Source organism: Rhinolophus sinicus, chromosome 2 (genome assembly GCF_057876585.1).
Source record: "Rhinolophus sinicus isolate RSI-liver-muscle chromosome 2, RSI-T2T, whole genome shotgun sequence".
NCBI classification, from domain to species: Eukaryota; Metazoa; Chordata; class Mammalia; order Chiroptera; family Rhinolophidae; genus Rhinolophus; species Rhinolophus sinicus.
In genome coordinates, this window is record NC_142502.1 from 172854108 (window position 1) to 172870251 (window position 16144).

A 16144-nucleotide genomic window follows, 5' to 3' on the forward strand; every position below is an offset into this window, starting at 1 on the left:
CAATCACTTCCTGGTCACATTGTGAAAGCTGTGCCGCCTCTGCTTTCCAGGGACTACGCGTCCCGTGTGGCTCTGCGGCAGCGGAAGCGGAAACGAGTACGGAGGTACCAGCTGGTCTCCGTAGGGGGGGTAGGGGGCTCCATGAATGGACGCGGCGGCGGCGGCGGGAGCGGCCTGAGCTGGGCGCCGGGGCCAGGGCCGGGGGCTGCCCGGTGCCCGCGCCGCTGCATGGAGGCGGCCCGCGGGCCCTAAGAGAAAGGGCGGACGGCGGGCCGAATTGGGAGGGGCGGGGCCGGACGGCCGCAGGCCGGAGGCGCGTCGGGCTGGAGCCGGTCACGATGCCCCGAAGGAAGCAAAGCCACCCGCAGCCCGTGAAATGCGAGGGGGTCAAAGGTCAGGGGTCAGTGGCCGTGAGCGGGGAGGAGCAGGGGTGGGGTCAGTGGAGTGGGCTCAGGTCGAGGTGGAGGGGGACTCCTGAGGGATGGAGGGGGCGATCCGGACTCCTAGCTTCCCATCGAGGTACTAAGGGAGCCCGGGAGGGTGTAAGACCCGGGAGTGCGGACGAGGGCTGGCCCCCCGGTGTGGATGATGCGCACTGCTCCTGAGGGAGAATCTACAAGACCCCTCCCCTCTCCAGTGGATACCGAAGACTCCCTCGATGAAGGACCCGGGGCCCTGGTATTGGAGAGTGATTTGCTACTAGGCCAGGATCTGGAGTTTGAGGAGGAAGAGGAAGAGGAAGAAGAGGAAGGTGACGGCAACAGCGACCAGCTCATGGGCTTCGAGAGAGACTCTGAAGGTGGGTTTGTGGGACTTTGTTTAGGATTAGTGATCATTGGAACCCCAACCTTTCAGGAGGCGGGTTAGGATTTAGTGGCAGTGAGTAAAACACCGTTTCCTGCCACAACTTAGGACTGGTTGAGGGTAGATTTGAGCTACATTTCTTTACTTGCCTGATTGTCCAGTTATCTCCATCACTTTGTTGAGGTGAAGTTCTGGGGCCTGATCCAAAGGTGGTATGAAGAAGACAGTGAATGAATCACATGAAGCAACTGGTTAAAAGTAAATGCTCGTAATAACCTTGTCCCACTCCCAGCCCATTCTTTATGAGTTTACTTCTAAGAGGTTCAGGGAAGCAACTTCTCATTCAAGCTAGTACTTATGTCTAATCTACGTTTCACCTGCCGTATAAGCTCCTTTTATATGAGGTTTTAGTCTCTACCTTCCACATTCCTCTTCCATGATCTTAGCATCACTCCATTCTAATTTGCTGCACTATCTACCCACTTATGCCACTTACGTTTTTGAAAGTCACCAGAATACATGTAAAAAAATCCATCCTTTAGGCTTAGAAGTGTTATTATATGCCTTATTTCTACTTCCCTCCAAAAAGTCTTTTGAGAGTTTTTATTTTATAATCAGCTCCATAGTAAAAGGCACTGTACTAATACAGAGCTTAGAAAAAGGTCTTAGGTCTCTGCTTTGTGTATTTTTACTTTCTTATCCCAAGAATCAGTTCATTACATTATAGATTCATTTTAGTCTGGTCTTTTTTCCATTAAGTGAAACTAGGTACAAATTTTGATTTTGATTCCATTAAGTGAAACTAGGTACAACTGTTTTCACTACGTTAGTCCAGCTCAGCAGTAGACAATTCATATTTCATTTTTGGGATCATTGAAGGAAAGAGAAAGGCAACCACAAGTGAGAAAGGGAGTTTGGAGCCTGGTCCTACCCCCATGTTGATGTTTCTTCTCACGTCTTTCTCACCAGGAGACTCTCTGGGGGCCAGGCCTGGGCTTCCCTACGGGCTGAGCGATGACGAGTCTGGGGGCGGCCGGGCACTAAGTGCCGAGAGTGAAGTTGAGGAACCAGCCAGGGGTCCAGGGGAGGCCAGGGGTGAGAGGCCAGGCCCAGCCTGCCAGCTGTGTGGGGGGCCGACAGGTGAGGGGCAGTGTTGTGGGGCAGGAGGGCCGGGTGGGGGGCCCCCGCTGCCCCCACGGCTACTATACTCATGCCGCCTCTGCGCCTTCGTGTCCCACTACTCGAGCCACCTGAAGCGGCACATGCAGACACACAGCGGGGAGAAGCCGTTCCGCTGTGGTCGCTGCCCCTACGCCTCAGCCCAGCTCGTCAACTTGACGCGACATACCCGCACCCACACTGGCGAGAAGCCCTACCGCTGTCCCCACTGCCCCTTTGCCTGCAGCAGCCTGGGCAACCTGAGGCGGCATCAGCGCACCCATGCAGGGCCCCCCACTCCTCCCTGCCCGACCTGTGGCTTCCGCTGCTGTGCTCCACGTCCAGCCCGGCCTCCCAGTCCCACAGAGCAGGAGGGGGCAGTGCCCCGGCGACCTGAAGGTAAAAAAGCAAGGGACCAAAGAACCTGGGACATGAGTGGGTATCCCTAGGGGGTACTTAGATTCACAGCCCAGGTCTCAATTGTTCCCACAGATGCTCTGCTGCTTCCAGATTTGAGCCTCCACGTACCGCCAGGTGGTGCCAATTTCCTGCCAGACTGTGGGCAGCTACGGGGTGAAGGGGAGGGCCTATGTGGGACTGGATCAGAACCACTGCCAGAGCTGCTGTTCCCTTGGACCTGCCGGAACTGTGGACAAGAGCTGGAGGAAGGGGAGGGTAGTCGGCTGGGAGCTGCCATGTGTGGGCGCTGCATGCGAGGAGAGGCTGGAGGAGGTGCCAGTGGGGGGCCCCAGGGCCCCAGTGACAAAGGCTTTGCCTGTAGCCTCTGCCCCTTTGCCACTCACTATCCCAACCACCTGGCCCGGCACATGAAGACACACAGTGGTGAGAAGCCCTTCCGCTGTGCCCGCTGTCCCTATGCCTCTGCTCATCTGGACAACCTGAAACGGCACCAGCGCGTCCACACAGGAGAGAAGCCCTACAAGTGCCCCCTCTGCCCCTATGCCTGTGGCAACCTGGCCAACCTCAAGCGTCACGGTCGCATCCACTCTGGGGACAAACCTTTTCGGTGTAGCCTTTGCAACTACAGCTGCAACCAGAGCATGAACCTCAAACGCCACATGCTGCGGCACACAGGCGAGAAGCCCTTCCGCTGTGCCACCTGCGCCTACACCACAGGCCACTGGGACAACTACAAACGCCACCAGAAGGTGCACGGGCATGGTGGGACAGGAGGGCCTGGCCTCTCTGCCTCTGAGGGCTGGGCTCCACCTCACAGCCCCACCTCCGTTTTGAGCTCTCGGGGTCCCACAGCCCTGGGCACCACTGGTAGCCGGGCTCTCCATACGGACTCACCCTGAACTAGGTCCTTCTCCCTCAGGGCCCTATGGCTTAGCCCTGACCCTCCTGTATGTTTTATACATATGGACCAGAAACCACCTTTTCCTTCCTCCCCCGCTGGCCAGGGGCTCCACATAGACTAACCTAAGCACTATATGGACCAGCCCAGATCCCATGGGCAGGGGGCCCATATGGACCAGGGGGCCTTGCCTTGACTGATGCACTTAATGAGCTCAGTGAGAAGGGCCCTGCATTTACCTCCACTGCTCCCAGGGGCTGTGGAGGAACTAGCTGGGGGACTGCCCAGCCTCCCACCTGTTTATTTAACTTATTTCAGTGCTTTATAATAAAGGAAACACTAACAAAGCCATGTCTATGCTGAGTTGACAGTGGCAAGCACAGCTCAGCCTCACCCTTAGTACAGCAGCCCATGCTGTGATGGAGCAGGGGCAGTGAGAGGGAACCAGAGGTAGGCAGCAATCAGGCTGAGTTTAATGACAGGAAGCTGGGCCAGACCATACACAGACCGCTGCCCATCCCCTTGGCCCATGGCCCCGAGAAGCCAGAAGCAGCTGGGGGGAGCTGTGGTTCCTCCCCAAGGCAGGTAGCCATGGTCCTGTGGACTTTGTGCAAAATACTAAATGCTAATTTGGCATTGAGGGCCAGCTCTGAAAAGGGGATAGTCCTTTGTGCAGCTAGCCCAAGAGGGAAGGAAAAAGAAGTTAGGAGGCCCCTGGCCGAAAGGAGAAAAAGGGAAGGTAGGAAGGAAAAGACCCCCAAGCTTGGGGGATACAGGCACAGGGCAAGTTTTTGAACACTCCTCTGGGGTAGAGGCAGACATTCTAGCAGTGGAGATCACAGATCCTCATCTCCAATGCCCTCGAAGGCGAAATTGCCGTGGACATCACTGGCACTGGCATCTGTGCTGGGACTGCCAATCCCCCGCAAGCTCACGGCACTCAGCTTGCTCTGTAACAAAGGGTGAGGTCAGGGCTTGAGCCTCCCCAAATCCCCCTACCGACACCAACCTCACCAACCCTCGTGGGAAACTCACTGAGAGTTTAACCATGGACTCCCGGCTGGCATCAGGTGACTCCTGGGGAAGAAGAGGCAGAGGTGTCAGAGACCTCATTGGGGGAGGTAAGGCAAGCCTGGGGGCCAGGGTACTAACAAGGAGTAACACTTACAAGCAGCGGTGGGGACTTCACTGCTTGCTGGCTGTCTGAGCGTCTCAGGGTGCCCCCCACCCGCCGGCGCAGCATCTGGGGATAGAGATACAAGGCACTGATAAGGGCAGGAGCACTCCCTTTGGAATCCCCATCACTTCTCCTGTCCCAGGAAGTGTCACACCGGGAACAAAAGGCAGGGAGAGCACAACCACTCAGCTGCCTGGTCCATATTTGCTGCTTACCTTCCTGATACTGCCACCAGATTTCTTCACCATCAATTCATCTACCATGGACTGTAAGCAGATGCTCATCATGATAGCCTGAGGGCAAGAGGAGAGCTCAGCCTGACTAGAGCTGTCATCCTGAGCCCAGCACCCCTAAGACAAGGGCTCCCACTCACATGGAGTCCTGGAAGCCCTAGACTTGGGTATCTAAGAGAGGCGGTGCAATGGGGTCCAGAGGCCTGAGGGTGGGCTCACACCTGGGGGCTGGTGATGGTGACCCACTGGAGCCGGTCCTTGCTCATGAGGTATTCAAAAGCCAGTTCCAGGCGCACCTCACCCCGGCCCCGGCCGGGGCTGCTTGTGCCTCCGCTGGGCAATGGCACCTGGTAGAGGAAGGGGAATTAGGCTGAGTTCATTCTGACCGATCGGCCTGCCTCCCTGGCCCACTGCAGTCCATTCTTGAAGCTCAAGGCTTGCCAGGCCCCATCCCGAAGGCCTCCCCACTCCTACCCCAACTCACAGAGGAGGTGACCCGCCAACAACGCATGCGGGTGACTCGAAAGGAGCCTTCGCGGAGTTGCTGGCCAGGTAGGCGGAGCTGGAGGCTGAGCTCACTGTTGCCTGCGCTCACCACCACGGGACAGTCCTTCTCTGGGAAGTCAGCCACACAGGCATCGAAGCGCAAGTAGCCATAGTGTCGCAGCGTCTGGGCCAGCCGCAGGAACTGAAACCCAGTCACCAGACGGGCGGGTCAGGAGGGAGTGGAGCAGCTCAGAGAAAGCAGCCCCGGGAAGGGAGATGGGCAGGGCTCACCTCCTTCTTGGAGACCTTCTCTTGCAGAGATTTGAGCTGCCGGTGCTGCTCCTTGGTGACCAGGATCCACCCACGCTCAATGTCTGACACCGTCTACAAGTGGAGACAAGGGGTGAGGGGTTTCAGGGATCCCTGTCAGAGGTCCAAGGAAAGGGTCGTTACCTATGTCCAGCTTGACCCCTAGCCCCACACTCTGTGGTGAGTCCTTGACCGAAATTAGCTTGTAAAGTAGGGACTGTAGAGGTTGTAATGCCTAGGAATGCTAGTTTTCTAGCAAATTCCCCCATGAACTGGGAGAAAAGACATAAAAGGAGTTTTCTTGGAAGAGTGGGACACCAGAGTCATTTTCAGGGGAAGGGTTCTGAGGCAGCTCCAAGCTCACCTGAGCATAAAGCAGGTTCAGGCCAACCCGGTTCTCCATGACATCGTCATCATAGGCAGAGTCCCAATAACTGTGAGGCCAAGGGGTGGAAAGGGGTAATGGGGCTAAGCCGGGGTAAGGCAAGAGGTAGAATGGAAAATAGGGCAGAACAGGAGCAAGCTGAACTATTGGGCTAATGGTTGGCGGGAAGCAGCTCGGGAGGCCTGCTACGAACACCCAGTGCTACGCCCTTGTCCAGATTATTCTGTCTCAATATGTGGCCCAGTCATCCATCCAATCTAGCACCCTCCCCTCCTCCAAGCCCAGCCCTGACCTCTTTCTTAGCACAATCTTATACTCTTGACTCCGAAGACTGGTAACAGACACATAAGGCAGCTCAAATTCTTGCAATTTCCGTACAACTATGGGTTAAAGAAAAAGAAAATGTCATGAGACTCAAGGGGAGGGAAATCAAAGAGGGAAGCCCTGAGGAAATGCCACATTCTAGGGGAAGACAGGGAGGCTAATTCACTCCTGGAAGCACAGGGAAGCGGTCAAGTACAGAGAAACTCACAAGAAAAGGCTCCATCCTCTTTTTCTCGAACTAAAAAGAGACTAAAGTATCCGATCAAGTCATCTGGAAGATCCAGCTTTGCAGCCACAGCCTGAGGGTAGGGAAGGAAGTCCAGCTCATCACACTGGTTGGTTCATTCACCCCACCCCACCCCATACCTGGACCCCAAGGTGCAGGGGCAGGTGCAGAACCAGTGCCTCACCTCCAGGACATCCTCAGTCTGATCTGAAGTGAGCACATTGACCAGAACTTTCTGCCCGTTGCTCAGCAGCACTTCCAAGGACACCTCTTCTGTGGGGACCTGCTGTGTCTCCTGGTGAGCCCAGACGGGAATAGAAGGCACCATTTTGTTAACTCCTGCTCAGTGTCCAGCTCTCACCTATCCCCAACTCTGTCTAGGTCCTTCTGGTGTCTTTATTCTCAGCTGCTTAATTACAGGCTCGGTTTCCTTGATTTCACTGGTACAGCAGAAGCCCCATTCCATTAAAAAAAAAAAAAGGGTGCCAGGATGACTCCTCTGTAGCCACTTTATTAAAATGACACGGCCCTACAGCAAGGTCCTTCTCTGAAATCTTGGTCCCATCCAAAGTCTTACCTGTTGTGCCCGACGCAGGAAACTATTGAAGGTCTCACTGCTCCCAAGCAACGGATCTTGCCGAACTGTGGGGAGATGAGAACAATGTTCAGTAACTTAAGACTCCTTCTTGGCTTCTCCCAGTTCTCATCTTCGTAGGTCCCCCAGACCTCATTTCCTGGGCTGATAGGGGCCTGTCACATCCCCAGCTGGCTTCATCTCACTGTTTGCATAAATTCTTCACCTGCCCCACCCCTGGCTGCCTTCTAGTTGAGTCCAAGCTATAGAACTAGGGAAGTAATACTGTCAATCAAAAGCATATCAGATACAAATTAAGTTCTCCCCATGGATCTAAACCTAAATTGCTTTAAGACTATTTAGTATTAGTATTTCTAATAGGTGTTAGTGCCCAAATTGCTTTGGTATTGTCAAGAGTATCCTCGCATGCTACTTTCTTTTGCTAATTAACTAACAGATCAAACAAGACTCTTCCCTGGACCTACAGAACCAGCCGTTTGATTCCCCCATAACCCTCAACACAGCCATCCCAAAGTTCTCTCCGACCACTCACCAGCTTGCATGTACTTCTCTAACTGTTCTCGCCTCTGTTCTACTTCAGCAGGTGTCAGAGAGAAAAGCTTCTTTGGAGGAAATGCAGGAAGCACATTGGCCCCATACTCCTTCCGAAGCTATTTAGAGAAAGAGAACCCTTCACATAGACATAGCAAATAAGAATAGGCAATCCACACTCACAACGTTCTCTTGGTCTCCCCTTCCCTTCCCTCAGTCTCTGCTTCCCCATCTGCCCTGTCATCTGGGAAACACTTCCTTTGACAGAGATCAAATTCTAAGAAAGCCGTTCCTTCCTCCTAAATATAAGTTCTTTCCTCTCTTACTGTGTACAAGTCATCCCCTTCACAGTGTGGGGAGGGTTTGTATGGGGCCACGGCCTAGGGAGCCCACGATGATCTAGCAAGACTGTGTTCATTGAACAGTCAGAGGAAGCAAAGGGCTTTAGAAGGAAATTTTTTGTGCACAAATGATTAATAGCTAAGTATGTCCACTATAAGTATGGGACTTATAGGGACTTTACAGATCAACAAATCCGTTTTTCTGTTGTAGGAAATGAGGCTCAATGAAACTAGGTGACTTGCTCGGGGTTGCACAACTAGTTATCAGTAGAACCAGTACTCTGAACTGAGTTAAATACAGTTCACAATATGGTGAGAACAGAGAAACACTGCATCACAGATACATAAGGAAAACGACCTGCTGCACACACTGAGATGGGCCCAAGAATACAGAAGGAAATCAGTTAATGGTTTGTATGAGCAGGGAATAGTATTTCAAGTTGCAGCCCAGATGACAGAAGGAATGTGCTTTGGCAGTGGAAAGGAGGGTGGGGGGAGAGGTGGCTTTTTCCATGCACAAGCAAAGGCTGAAGCCAGGGGACAGAGAAAGCAGGAAGGAGAATGTAAGTATAGGGAGGAGCAGTTAAGAGGGCAGACATTAAGCTTCTCAGGGAGTTCCCGGGAAATGTCAAATGATAAGATAAAGTAACAGATCCTTCCCTGTGGCAGTGATTAAAGGGGAACTACAGCCCATAGGAAAGCGATGAGGGGGAAAATGGAGACATTGATGTCCAGGCGTAGGGAAGGGCTTGAAGCTGCCTCAAGGCAGGGGTGCTAGTCCCACCTGCTCATGCAGCCCCAGGAGCTGGCTGTAGCGCACCCGACAGTGCAGGACTCCATTCACGTGAATGTTATAAGCCTGAGAACACAAAAGCAGGCATTTTAGGGTTGCCGTCGGGGCGACCCCCTTGAGAACCCTGCTCAGAAGTTGCCTGGTACAGCTCCGCCTGAGTAGAGCGCCGAGACCTTCCGAGGGTTTCTCAGTTCTGTTTTCCCTGTGGTCAGGTTCTAAAGCAGAAGCACCAGTCCGGGGGAAACTCGGGCGCTCTTGTCGCAGTCTCCCTCCCCAAGAGGCCAGTGACGCCCACCAGAGCAGCCGCGGCCCAGCTGGGGGAGGCGACGCAGTTGGACAAAGGACCTACAGGAGCTGGGGCGACCTGTGGGCGAATCTGAGACGTGGTATAAGTTCCCAGCTAAGCCGTCAGAAGTCGGCGGCCTGGAACCAGGCCCGAAGGGTAGATGCCAGGCTTCGGAGGCCGCTCGGAGAGGGCTCCGGCCCGTTATCCCCGCCCCTGCCCGGCCAGGCTCCGGCCGCTCCTCACCACGTAGGCGGAGCCGCCGCTGTCCCCGCTGCGGGACTCGGTTTCAGGAATGGAAAAGTGCATGTTCCCTGCGACAGGGCCCAGCCGGGCTCCGGACTGAGGGCCGTAGCGGCTTTGCACGCTCGCCTCCGCTGCTCAGCGCGTTCCCGCAGCCTCACTCGCCATTTTTTTTTGGGGGGGTGTGGGGGTTGGGGTGCTGAGATCGGATGTGGGAAGGGCGGTGGGACATCCGCTCTGGGGCGCAGCGCCCCGGGCATGCTGGGAACTGTAGTCTAAAGGACAAGAGGAGACTGCCGGGACTGGAGCCCCACGTCGAGATGGCCCTCGTCGCCACCCGTAGCCCGGGGCGGAGCTCCAGGGCAGGTCCGAGATTGTACTCGGCTTCGGGCTGCGCGTCGCGAGTGTCGGCCGAGGAGGCGCTGCAGTTCCTGTGACCGCGGCGGGCGGAGCCTGGGGTCCAGCGTGATGGCTGCCGTGGCTGTGGCTGTTCGCAAGGGTGAGTGAAGCATCGGGGAGCACAAACGGGTACGCGAGACTGCGGGCTCCGGACAGCTACTGCTGGGCCCTGGGCCCGTCTGGGCACTGTCGTGAAGTTCCGGCGCCACGCCGGACGCTGGGCCGCACTGCCTCGGGCGCAGTCCGGAGCCGCGTACCGCCCGGTTTCCGAGTGCAGGGTGGGTGCGCTGCCTTTCTCCCTCCCCCGCCTACCCTTTGATCCTGCCGCGCACTGCGTCCCCACGCGGATCCTTGCCTCGCCTCCTGCCTGGTGGCAGAGCCGTGGTCATGCCGACCCAACAGCCAACTGCGCTTTCTACGAGTGCCCCCAAGCCCTCCCGGAGCCTGTCTGGCTCACTTTGTGCCCTGTTTTCTGATGCAGACTCCGGATCTGGGATGAAGGCGGAGCTTTCTCCTCGGCCTGGGGTAAGTGTGGGTGCCCTCCCAAGCCGCCTGTCAAGCGCTACGCAGGAGGCTCCGTCAGCTTTATTCCGCCCCAACCTCCATCCCTGTTTCACTTTATTTTTCGGTAAAGTCAGGAGATTTTAGAGTTCTTTCCGCCTTAACGGTATGTGGCTCTGACCCTGGAGGAGAAGCTTGGATCCCTGTGGGAGGTAAGCTTTGTAACAGGTAGCTGGTGAGAGTTAGGGAGTATTAGGGACTTTACCTTGTGGAAATCTTGTGAGAATCCAGTAGTGTTTATTCACCTTTGGAATTGTTGGGGAAGAACAGTATTCTATTGTCTGTGTCTCAGGCAGCGGGGAGGGAGATGACCCAAGAAGAGAAGCTGCAGCTGCGGAAGGAAAAGAAACAGCAGAAGAAGAAACGGAAGGAGGAAAAGGGGGCAGAACCAGAAGGTGGTTCTGCTATATCTGCAGCCCAATGTCAAGGTGCGGGATCTTTTTTTAAAGGGCTGGGGGTTGGAGCTGGTAGAGAGATGGGTGGCATAAAAGCAGGGGAGAGAGTGCAGAGTTGGTTTCAGCAAGTGAAAGGCGAAGACATTTAGATAAACAGAGAGAAGCTTTGGTGGGGGCATAGATATTATCTGCCTGGGGCTTCTTCCTTCTACCTTTAGTAGGTCTAACCTTCCTTCTATCTTTAGTAGGTCCTACCAAAGAAGTGCCAGGACCTGGCAGTCAGTTGGGCACTGCTGGGGAGAAAATTCCAGCTGGCCGGAGTAAAGCTGAACTTCGTGCTGAACGGCGGGCCAAGCAGGAGGCTGAGCGGGCCCTGAAACAGGCAAGAAAAGGTGAACAAGGAGGACCACCTCCTCAGGCCTGTCCCAGCACCGCTGGAGAAACCCCCTCAGGTATCTTCCTTTCACTTCAAGACCTCTATTGATTCTACTTATTGTGTTAACTCAGGCTTCCCCGTAGTAAAACAGCTCTCCCATTCTTCGCTTTGGTTCCCAGGTTTCAAGATTCTCCTCTCAATCTTATCCTACTCCTATGTTCTCTTCTACTCTTTTCTCCCATTTTTCCCCCTTCTTCTGCCCAATTTTTCTTGATGTCTCCTATGTTCTAAAAGCAAATTTCCCATTACTACCTATAGAGTCTTGAAAACACGATTATTATTTTTTAGGAGCAAAGCGTCTCCCTGAGTGCACTCAGGTCAATGACTCCACACTTCTGAGAAGGCTTGTTAAAAAACCAGAGCGACAACAGGTAAGAAGTAAGTTTGGTGTGTGGCCAGAAAGAGCCTAGGGAGATGGGATAGAGGGAGGAAAGGTGCTCAGGGAAAAATGAGACCCTGAAGAAGAATAGATATTTGGATCAAAGTAGTTTTAGTATTTACTTCCTTTCCAGCTTCATCCCATGAGTTGGTTTTTGTTTTGTTTTTTTGTGTGTGTGTTTTTTGCCAGGTGTTTTCACATTTTATTGGCTATAATATACACCCTAGAGCTGCCTCGGTCCCTCCCCTCTCCTCCCCCTGCCACGGGTTCAGGCTTTTCCAGGAGCCCCTGCCTTTGCTGCCTGGGCCCGCTGGAACTCCTGCTGCTGCTGAGCAAGGGTCTCCCTCTCTTGCTCTGACTGCCGCTCCAGGTCCCGGAGCTGGGATTCATATCGCTTAATTTCAGCTGTGATATAGTCCAGCCTCTTCCCCACTGTGGCTCAAGCCTCCCCCAGCTCCTGTTTGACCAGCACGGGGCCCAGAAGTTTAAAGACCATGTTGGACCCATCCATCAGGGCCAGTTCCTCCTTCACGATATTATTTTCTGTTAGTTGTGCTTCAAGCTTCTGCCGCCCTGACATGGATTTACTCAAGTCCTTCTGTAGCTGTTGATATTTCTCCACTTCTCCCTGTAGCATCTTCTGAATCAGCTCAGCCATGGCGGAGACGAAAGCGTTCTCCCTTCAGTATTCATCATCCCATGAGTTTTAAACTCTGGGTTATTGGTCTTCTTTCCTTTTTTTTTTTTCTAAGGTTCCTACACGAAAAGATTATGGATCCAAAGTCAGTCTCTTTTCCCACCTACCCCAGTACAGCAGGCAAAACTCTCTGACCCAGTATATGAGGTAAGATTTTATGAAATTCGTCAGTTTTGAATCTGAAGAGTTTTAGCAATTCTGTATTGAAAGTGACTGGAAATTTGACCTTGGCTCTGTGGGAAGAAGCATGAACACAAGACAAAACTAGAGGAAATGGGGTGTTTGTGCTAGTGAAGGAAGTTCCTTTTCATCAGGGGCAGGTGGGCAGTAGGTGCTCAAGCTCCCTTGCAAAGTGTGTGACACCGTCATCCCATCAGCATCCCATGCTCTGTGATCCACCCAGCCATGGTGCGACTCGGCCTGCAGTACTCCCAGGGCCTGGTCAGTGGCTCCAATGCCCGGTGCATTGCCCTGCTTCGTGCTTTGCAGCAGGTATGCCATACCCCGTCTTGGTCCCTCTTAGGACCCAGCCCTATCTCCCCTAACACTACCCCAGCTTCTCTCACCCAAATTAATCTCGGGGCGGGGGGGAAGAGGGAATGATTCTGCTCAGAACTCTTTTCTCAGTGAAGCTTACCCTGTCCCCCTTTCAGAGACCTTTATTAGGGGGTATTTTGCTGACCAGCTTGTGTACCCTACAGGTAATTCAGGATTACACAACACCCCCCAATGAAGAACTCTCAAGGGACCTAGTGAATAAACTAAAGCCCTACTTCAGGTAAGGACAGCCACTACAAGCCCACTTCCAGCTCGCCTACTCCTTTTCTTGTACTCTTTCTCTTGCTCTTCTGCCTCTTCTTTCATTGTTCTGTTCTCTGTCTTCTCTTAAAAGAATTTTTTATTAATGTGAAAGCTTTGTAAGTTGTGAAGAGTTGCACAAATGTAAGGTGTTGTTGTTTTAGCTTCCTGACTCAGTGCCGTCCCCTGTCGGCGAGCATGTACAATGCCATCAAGTTCCTTAACAAGGAGATCACGGGTGTGAGCAGCTCCAAGCGGGAAGAGGAGGTGATGAGTATGAGGAATGAGCAAGGCATGCACCTGGGGGTAGAGCTGAGAAACGTTCAGGGCTCCCAGGAGGGGCAGCTCGGCCATTCTGCCCTGGTCAAGGGTGAAGGAAGTGCTTGGGCTGTCTGACTTGTGCCACCTTTGGGTCCCCTGTAGGTCCCCCTTGAGCCCATCATTATACACGTATTCAAGCATCTGGCATGATCATCACAGGAAGAAATGTGTCCATTTCTTGTTCTGTAAGTGTCTTACTCCATTTAGGCCAAGTCAGAACTTCGATCAGCCATTGATCGGTATGTGCAAGAGAAGATTGTGCTTGCAGCTCAGGCAATTTCACGCTCTGCTTATAAGAAGATCAGTAACGGAGATGTGATCCTGGTATATGGATGGTATGGTCCAGATGCTATGACTGAGAAAATTGGGGAGGTGAAATGATCTGAAGAAGGGATTACCCCTTTGCCCTTTAGGAATGAGCTGGCCATCAGTTAGTGAGATTATAACTGAATCCTCCTCTCCATTCACTCCAGCTCATCTCTGGTATCACGAATTCTTCAGGAGGCTTGGGCTGAGGGCCGGCGATTTCGGGTGGTAGTGGTGGACAGCCGGCCACGGCTGGAGGGAAGGCACATGCTACGTTCTCTAGTCCGTGCTGGGGTCCCTGCCTCCTACCTGTTGATTCCTGCAGCCTCCTATGTGCTCCCAGAGGTGAGCGCAGAGGAAAGGGACTCCAAAGTTGTAGTAAAAGGTTGTAGTAGTATAGACAATTCCACCTTATGATTATTATTTAGGTTTAGAATTCTTTAGCAATATTAGAATTACATAAGCCCTGTTGATATTTAATGGGGAAAACATCTACAGCATGTCATAGCAGTCTAGCTATTAAAGAATATATTAAACTAGCAACTCCCAAGTGGGAAGAAGACAAAAGTAACTTCAGAGTTTAGTTTTTCTGTGGGAGGTCAGTGGGTCATTGATCAGTTGGTTTTCAAGAAGAGCCATTATTAAGATTTGTTACTCATTGTCTTAATATTGCTGTCCTGGGCAGGAGTGGGGAACCTTATTCTGCATTGATCATAGATGACATTTTTTCCCCCTCTGTACTCTCCAACATAGGTTTCTAAGGTGCTATTGGGAGCTCATGCACTCCTGGCCAATGGGTCTGTGATGTCACGGGTAGGGACAGCACAGCTGGCCCTTGTGGCACGCGCCCATAATGTACCAGTGCTGGTCTGCTGTGAAACATACAAGTTCTGTGAGCGTGTGCAAACTGATGCCTTTGTTTCTAATGAGCTAGGTAAGGAGGCCCAGGAGGGCACAGCGAAGGTTCCCAGGGACCTGAGATTTGAGGAGAGGGGAGGCTGAAGTACAACTTGTTTTCTAAAAGGACATAAATGCATGCACCTCCCATTGCAGATGACCCTGACGACCTGCTGTGTGAGCGAGGAGAACACGTGGCCCTTGCTGACTGGCAGAACCACCCGTCCCTACGGTTGTTGAATCTGGTCTATGATGTGACTCCCCCAGAGCTCGTGGATCTGGTGATCACAGAACTGGGGATGATCCCGTGCAGTTCTGTACCTGTCGTCTTACGAGTCAAAAGTAGTGACCAGTGAGGGGGGGAACACAGGCTAAATAAAGGACATACTCCCTACACTCAGCAACTCTGCTGCCTTTGTCTTTTTTAGCATCGCCACCACTTAGTTTAGGAGTCCAGACTCCCAAGCCCCTCTTAGCACCTGCTACCAACCTCAGACCTTTATGGAGATCCTCTCAGGTGCCTAGCTCCATGCCAGTGCTTTGGGGCCAAAGTGAAGGTCGGTATGGAGACCAAAAACTATCCCAAGTCAACCATTTACCAAGCATCTGTGTGCCAGACACTGAGCTAGATAGGAGGAATAAGGACCAATAAGAGTTCTAGCTTTACTGTTATGAATTAATGTATTAATATTTATATTAAATATTTATGTTAGATATTTATATATTAGTATGTGTTTGGTATCCTTAGTATTGAATACTTATTTCTGTGTCAGAAACGGTTCTATTGCCTTTCTTACCCATTTAAGGAAGATTAATCCAACTCTATGAAGTGAGATTTTAGAGATGAGAAAACAGGCCCAAAGGGGTTATTTGCCAAGGCAACACAGCTAAGGCACAGAGAGGTTAAGTTACTTGCTCAACATAACACAGTAACTAAACCGGCATGTGATCTTAGGTGTTTTGGACCCAGAGACTATGCCCTTATCTCTTGTGCTCTTAACGTTAATACTACCTGCCATTAAGAAACACTCATCATGGTGGAGGAAGACAGACAATACTGTAGTATGAGATAAATTCTACTAGTACTGTGTTTCCCCGAAAATAAGACGCATTAGAACTGATTGTCTGGCTAGATCTTATTTTCAGGGAAACACCGTAGTATGAACAGAGTTCCTTGGAAGCAACGAAGGATGATCCCACATTTAGTAAGGTTGGAGAAGACTTCACAGGTAGGTAACATCTGACCTGGTCCTTGAAGGATAAGAAGTTTCCCAGTTAGAAAAGAACAGGAAGGCAGAGCAGAGGAAATAGCTTGGACACGAAGACAGAATAGGTCTTAAAATTTGTGGTGAGGCTAGAACCACGGCTTCTGTGGACAGTGAGTGATAAAGCTGCAAAGGTAGGTTGTGTTGGGGCCAGATCATGAGAGTAACCGTTGTGGTTAGCATTAAAAAAGGAGAGTCATCCATTTTGTGTATGTGTGTGTTTTACTGAAAAATTTCAAGCAGCACAGAAGTAGAGTGAACTAGTATACAAAGAATCCTCAGCACCAGATAACAGTAATTGTCCAGATTTGCCACATTTGCTTTCTTTTGTTCTCTTTTTTTCCTCACTGAAGTTTCTTAGAGTAAATCCCAGATATTGTCATTTTGCTCCTACAAACTTCGGTATGTGTCTAAAAATTACGGAAATGTACCATATTACTTATTACATTCTTTTGTTCAATCCATAATCAAATTTCCTTCTCAA

The 16144-nt window shown here is 52.1% G+C and overlaps 3 protein-coding genes and 1 pseudogene across 14 annotated transcripts; 2 read left to right on the forward strand and 2 right to left on the reverse strand.

The window, feature by feature from the left end:
- The first annotated feature begins 116 nt into the window (after positions 1-116).
- ZNF513 (zinc finger protein 513) lies at positions 117-3627 on the forward strand. Of its 2 annotated transcripts, none has more exons than XM_019735329.3 (4): positions 117-393; positions 638-799; positions 1774-2361; positions 2455-3627. In XM_019735329.3, exons 1-4 carry the CDS (start codon positions 339-341, stop codon positions 3279-3281), a joined length of 1632 nt encoding a protein of 543 aa, XP_019590888.1. In that variant the 5' UTR covers positions 117-338; the 3' UTR covers positions 3282-3627. The 2 variants fall into 2 exon arrangements, with proteins under 2 accessions (XP_019590888.1, XP_019590889.1); XM_019735330.2 differs by lacking the exon at positions 117-393 and adding an exon at positions 437-519.
- Positions 3628-3731: 104 nt separating this feature from the next.
- On the reverse strand, positions 3732-9406 carry SNX17 (sorting nexin 17). Its single transcript, XM_019735331.3, has 15 exons — positions 9210-9406; positions 8672-8746; positions 7548-7665; positions 6998-7062; positions 6605-6715; positions 6403-6493; positions 6163-6250; positions 5850-5919; positions 5468-5560; positions 5175-5378; positions 4912-5037; positions 4673-4750; positions 4449-4523; positions 4316-4357; positions 3732-4230 (listed from the first exon to the last, which is right to left on the reverse strand). The coding sequence occupies exons 1-15, from the start codon at positions 9270-9272 to the stop codon at positions 4117-4119; spliced, it is 1413 nt and encodes a 470-aa protein (XP_019590890.1). The 5' UTR covers positions 9273-9406; the 3' UTR covers positions 3732-4116.
- A 117-nt stretch (positions 9407-9523) lies between these two features.
- EIF2B4 (eukaryotic translation initiation factor 2B subunit delta) lies at positions 9524-14795 on the forward strand. Of its 11 annotated transcripts, none has more exons than XM_088796241.1 (14): positions 9524-9705; positions 10087-10130; positions 10240-10318; positions 10463-10594; positions 10807-11013; positions 11286-11368; positions 12129-12220; positions 12451-12565; positions 12775-12851; positions 13036-13138; positions 13400-13527; positions 13666-13843; positions 14252-14432; positions 14552-14795. In XM_088796241.1, the coding sequence occupies exons 1-14, from the start codon at positions 9675-9677 to the stop codon at positions 14749-14751; spliced, it is 1650 nt and encodes a 549-aa protein (XP_088652367.1). In that variant the 5' UTR covers positions 9524-9674; the 3' UTR covers positions 14752-14795. The 11 variants fall into 11 exon arrangements, with proteins under 11 accessions (XP_088652367.1, XP_019590886.2, XP_088652366.1 ...); XM_088796240.1 differs by having other exon boundaries at positions 9548-9705; positions 10810-11013; XM_088796242.1 differs by lacking the exon at positions 9524-9705 and adding an exon at positions 9736-9883.
- On the reverse strand, positions 11555-12122 carry LOC109449267 (prefoldin subunit 6 pseudogene; annotated as a pseudogene).
- Positions 14796-16144: the final 1349 nt, after the last annotated feature.

What these genes read in the sequence shown, in the direction of transcription:
- ZNF513 (XM_019735329.3), top strand. Translation starts at nt 339, where the DNA reads ATGCCCCGAAGGAAGCAAAGCCACCCGCAGCCCGTGAAATGCGAGGGG. An exon ending in CTTCGAGAGAGACTCTGAAG is followed by an intron (nt 800 to 1,773) that starts GTGGGTTTGTGG and finishes CTTTCTCACCAG; the next exon opens with GAGACTCTCTGGGGGCCAGG. An exon ending in AGTGCCCCGGCGACCTGAAG is followed by an intron (nt 2,362 to 2,454) that starts GTAAAAAAGCAA and finishes TTGTTCCCACAG; the next exon opens with ATGCTCTGCTGCTTCCAGAT.
- SNX17 (XM_019735331.3), bottom strand. Translation starts at nt 9,272, where the DNA reads ATGCACTTTTCCATTCCTGAAACCGAGTCCCGCAGCGGGGACAGCGGC. An exon ending in TCCTGGGGCTGCATGAGCAG is followed by an intron (nt 7,666 to 8,671) that starts GTGGGACTAGCA and finishes TTCTCTAAATAG; the next exon opens with CTTCGGAAGGAGTATGGGGC. An exon ending in AAGATTGTGCTAAGAAAGAG is followed by an intron (nt 5,920 to 6,162) that starts GTCAGGGCTGGG and finishes TTGGCCTCACAG; the next exon opens with TTATTGGGACTCTGCCTATG.
- EIF2B4 (XM_088796241.1), top strand. Translation starts at nt 9,675, where the DNA reads ATGGCTGCCGTGGCTGTGGCTGTTCGCAAGG. An exon ending in AGCTTGGATCCCTGTGGGAG is followed by an intron (nt 10,319 to 10,462) that starts GTAAGCTTTGTA and finishes TGTCTCAGGCAG; the next exon opens with CGGGGAGGGAGATGACCCAA. An exon ending in CCTCCTATGTGCTCCCAGAG is followed by an intron (nt 13,844 to 14,251) that starts GTGAGCGCAGAG and finishes TCTCCAACATAG; the next exon opens with GTTTCTAAGGTGCTATTGGG.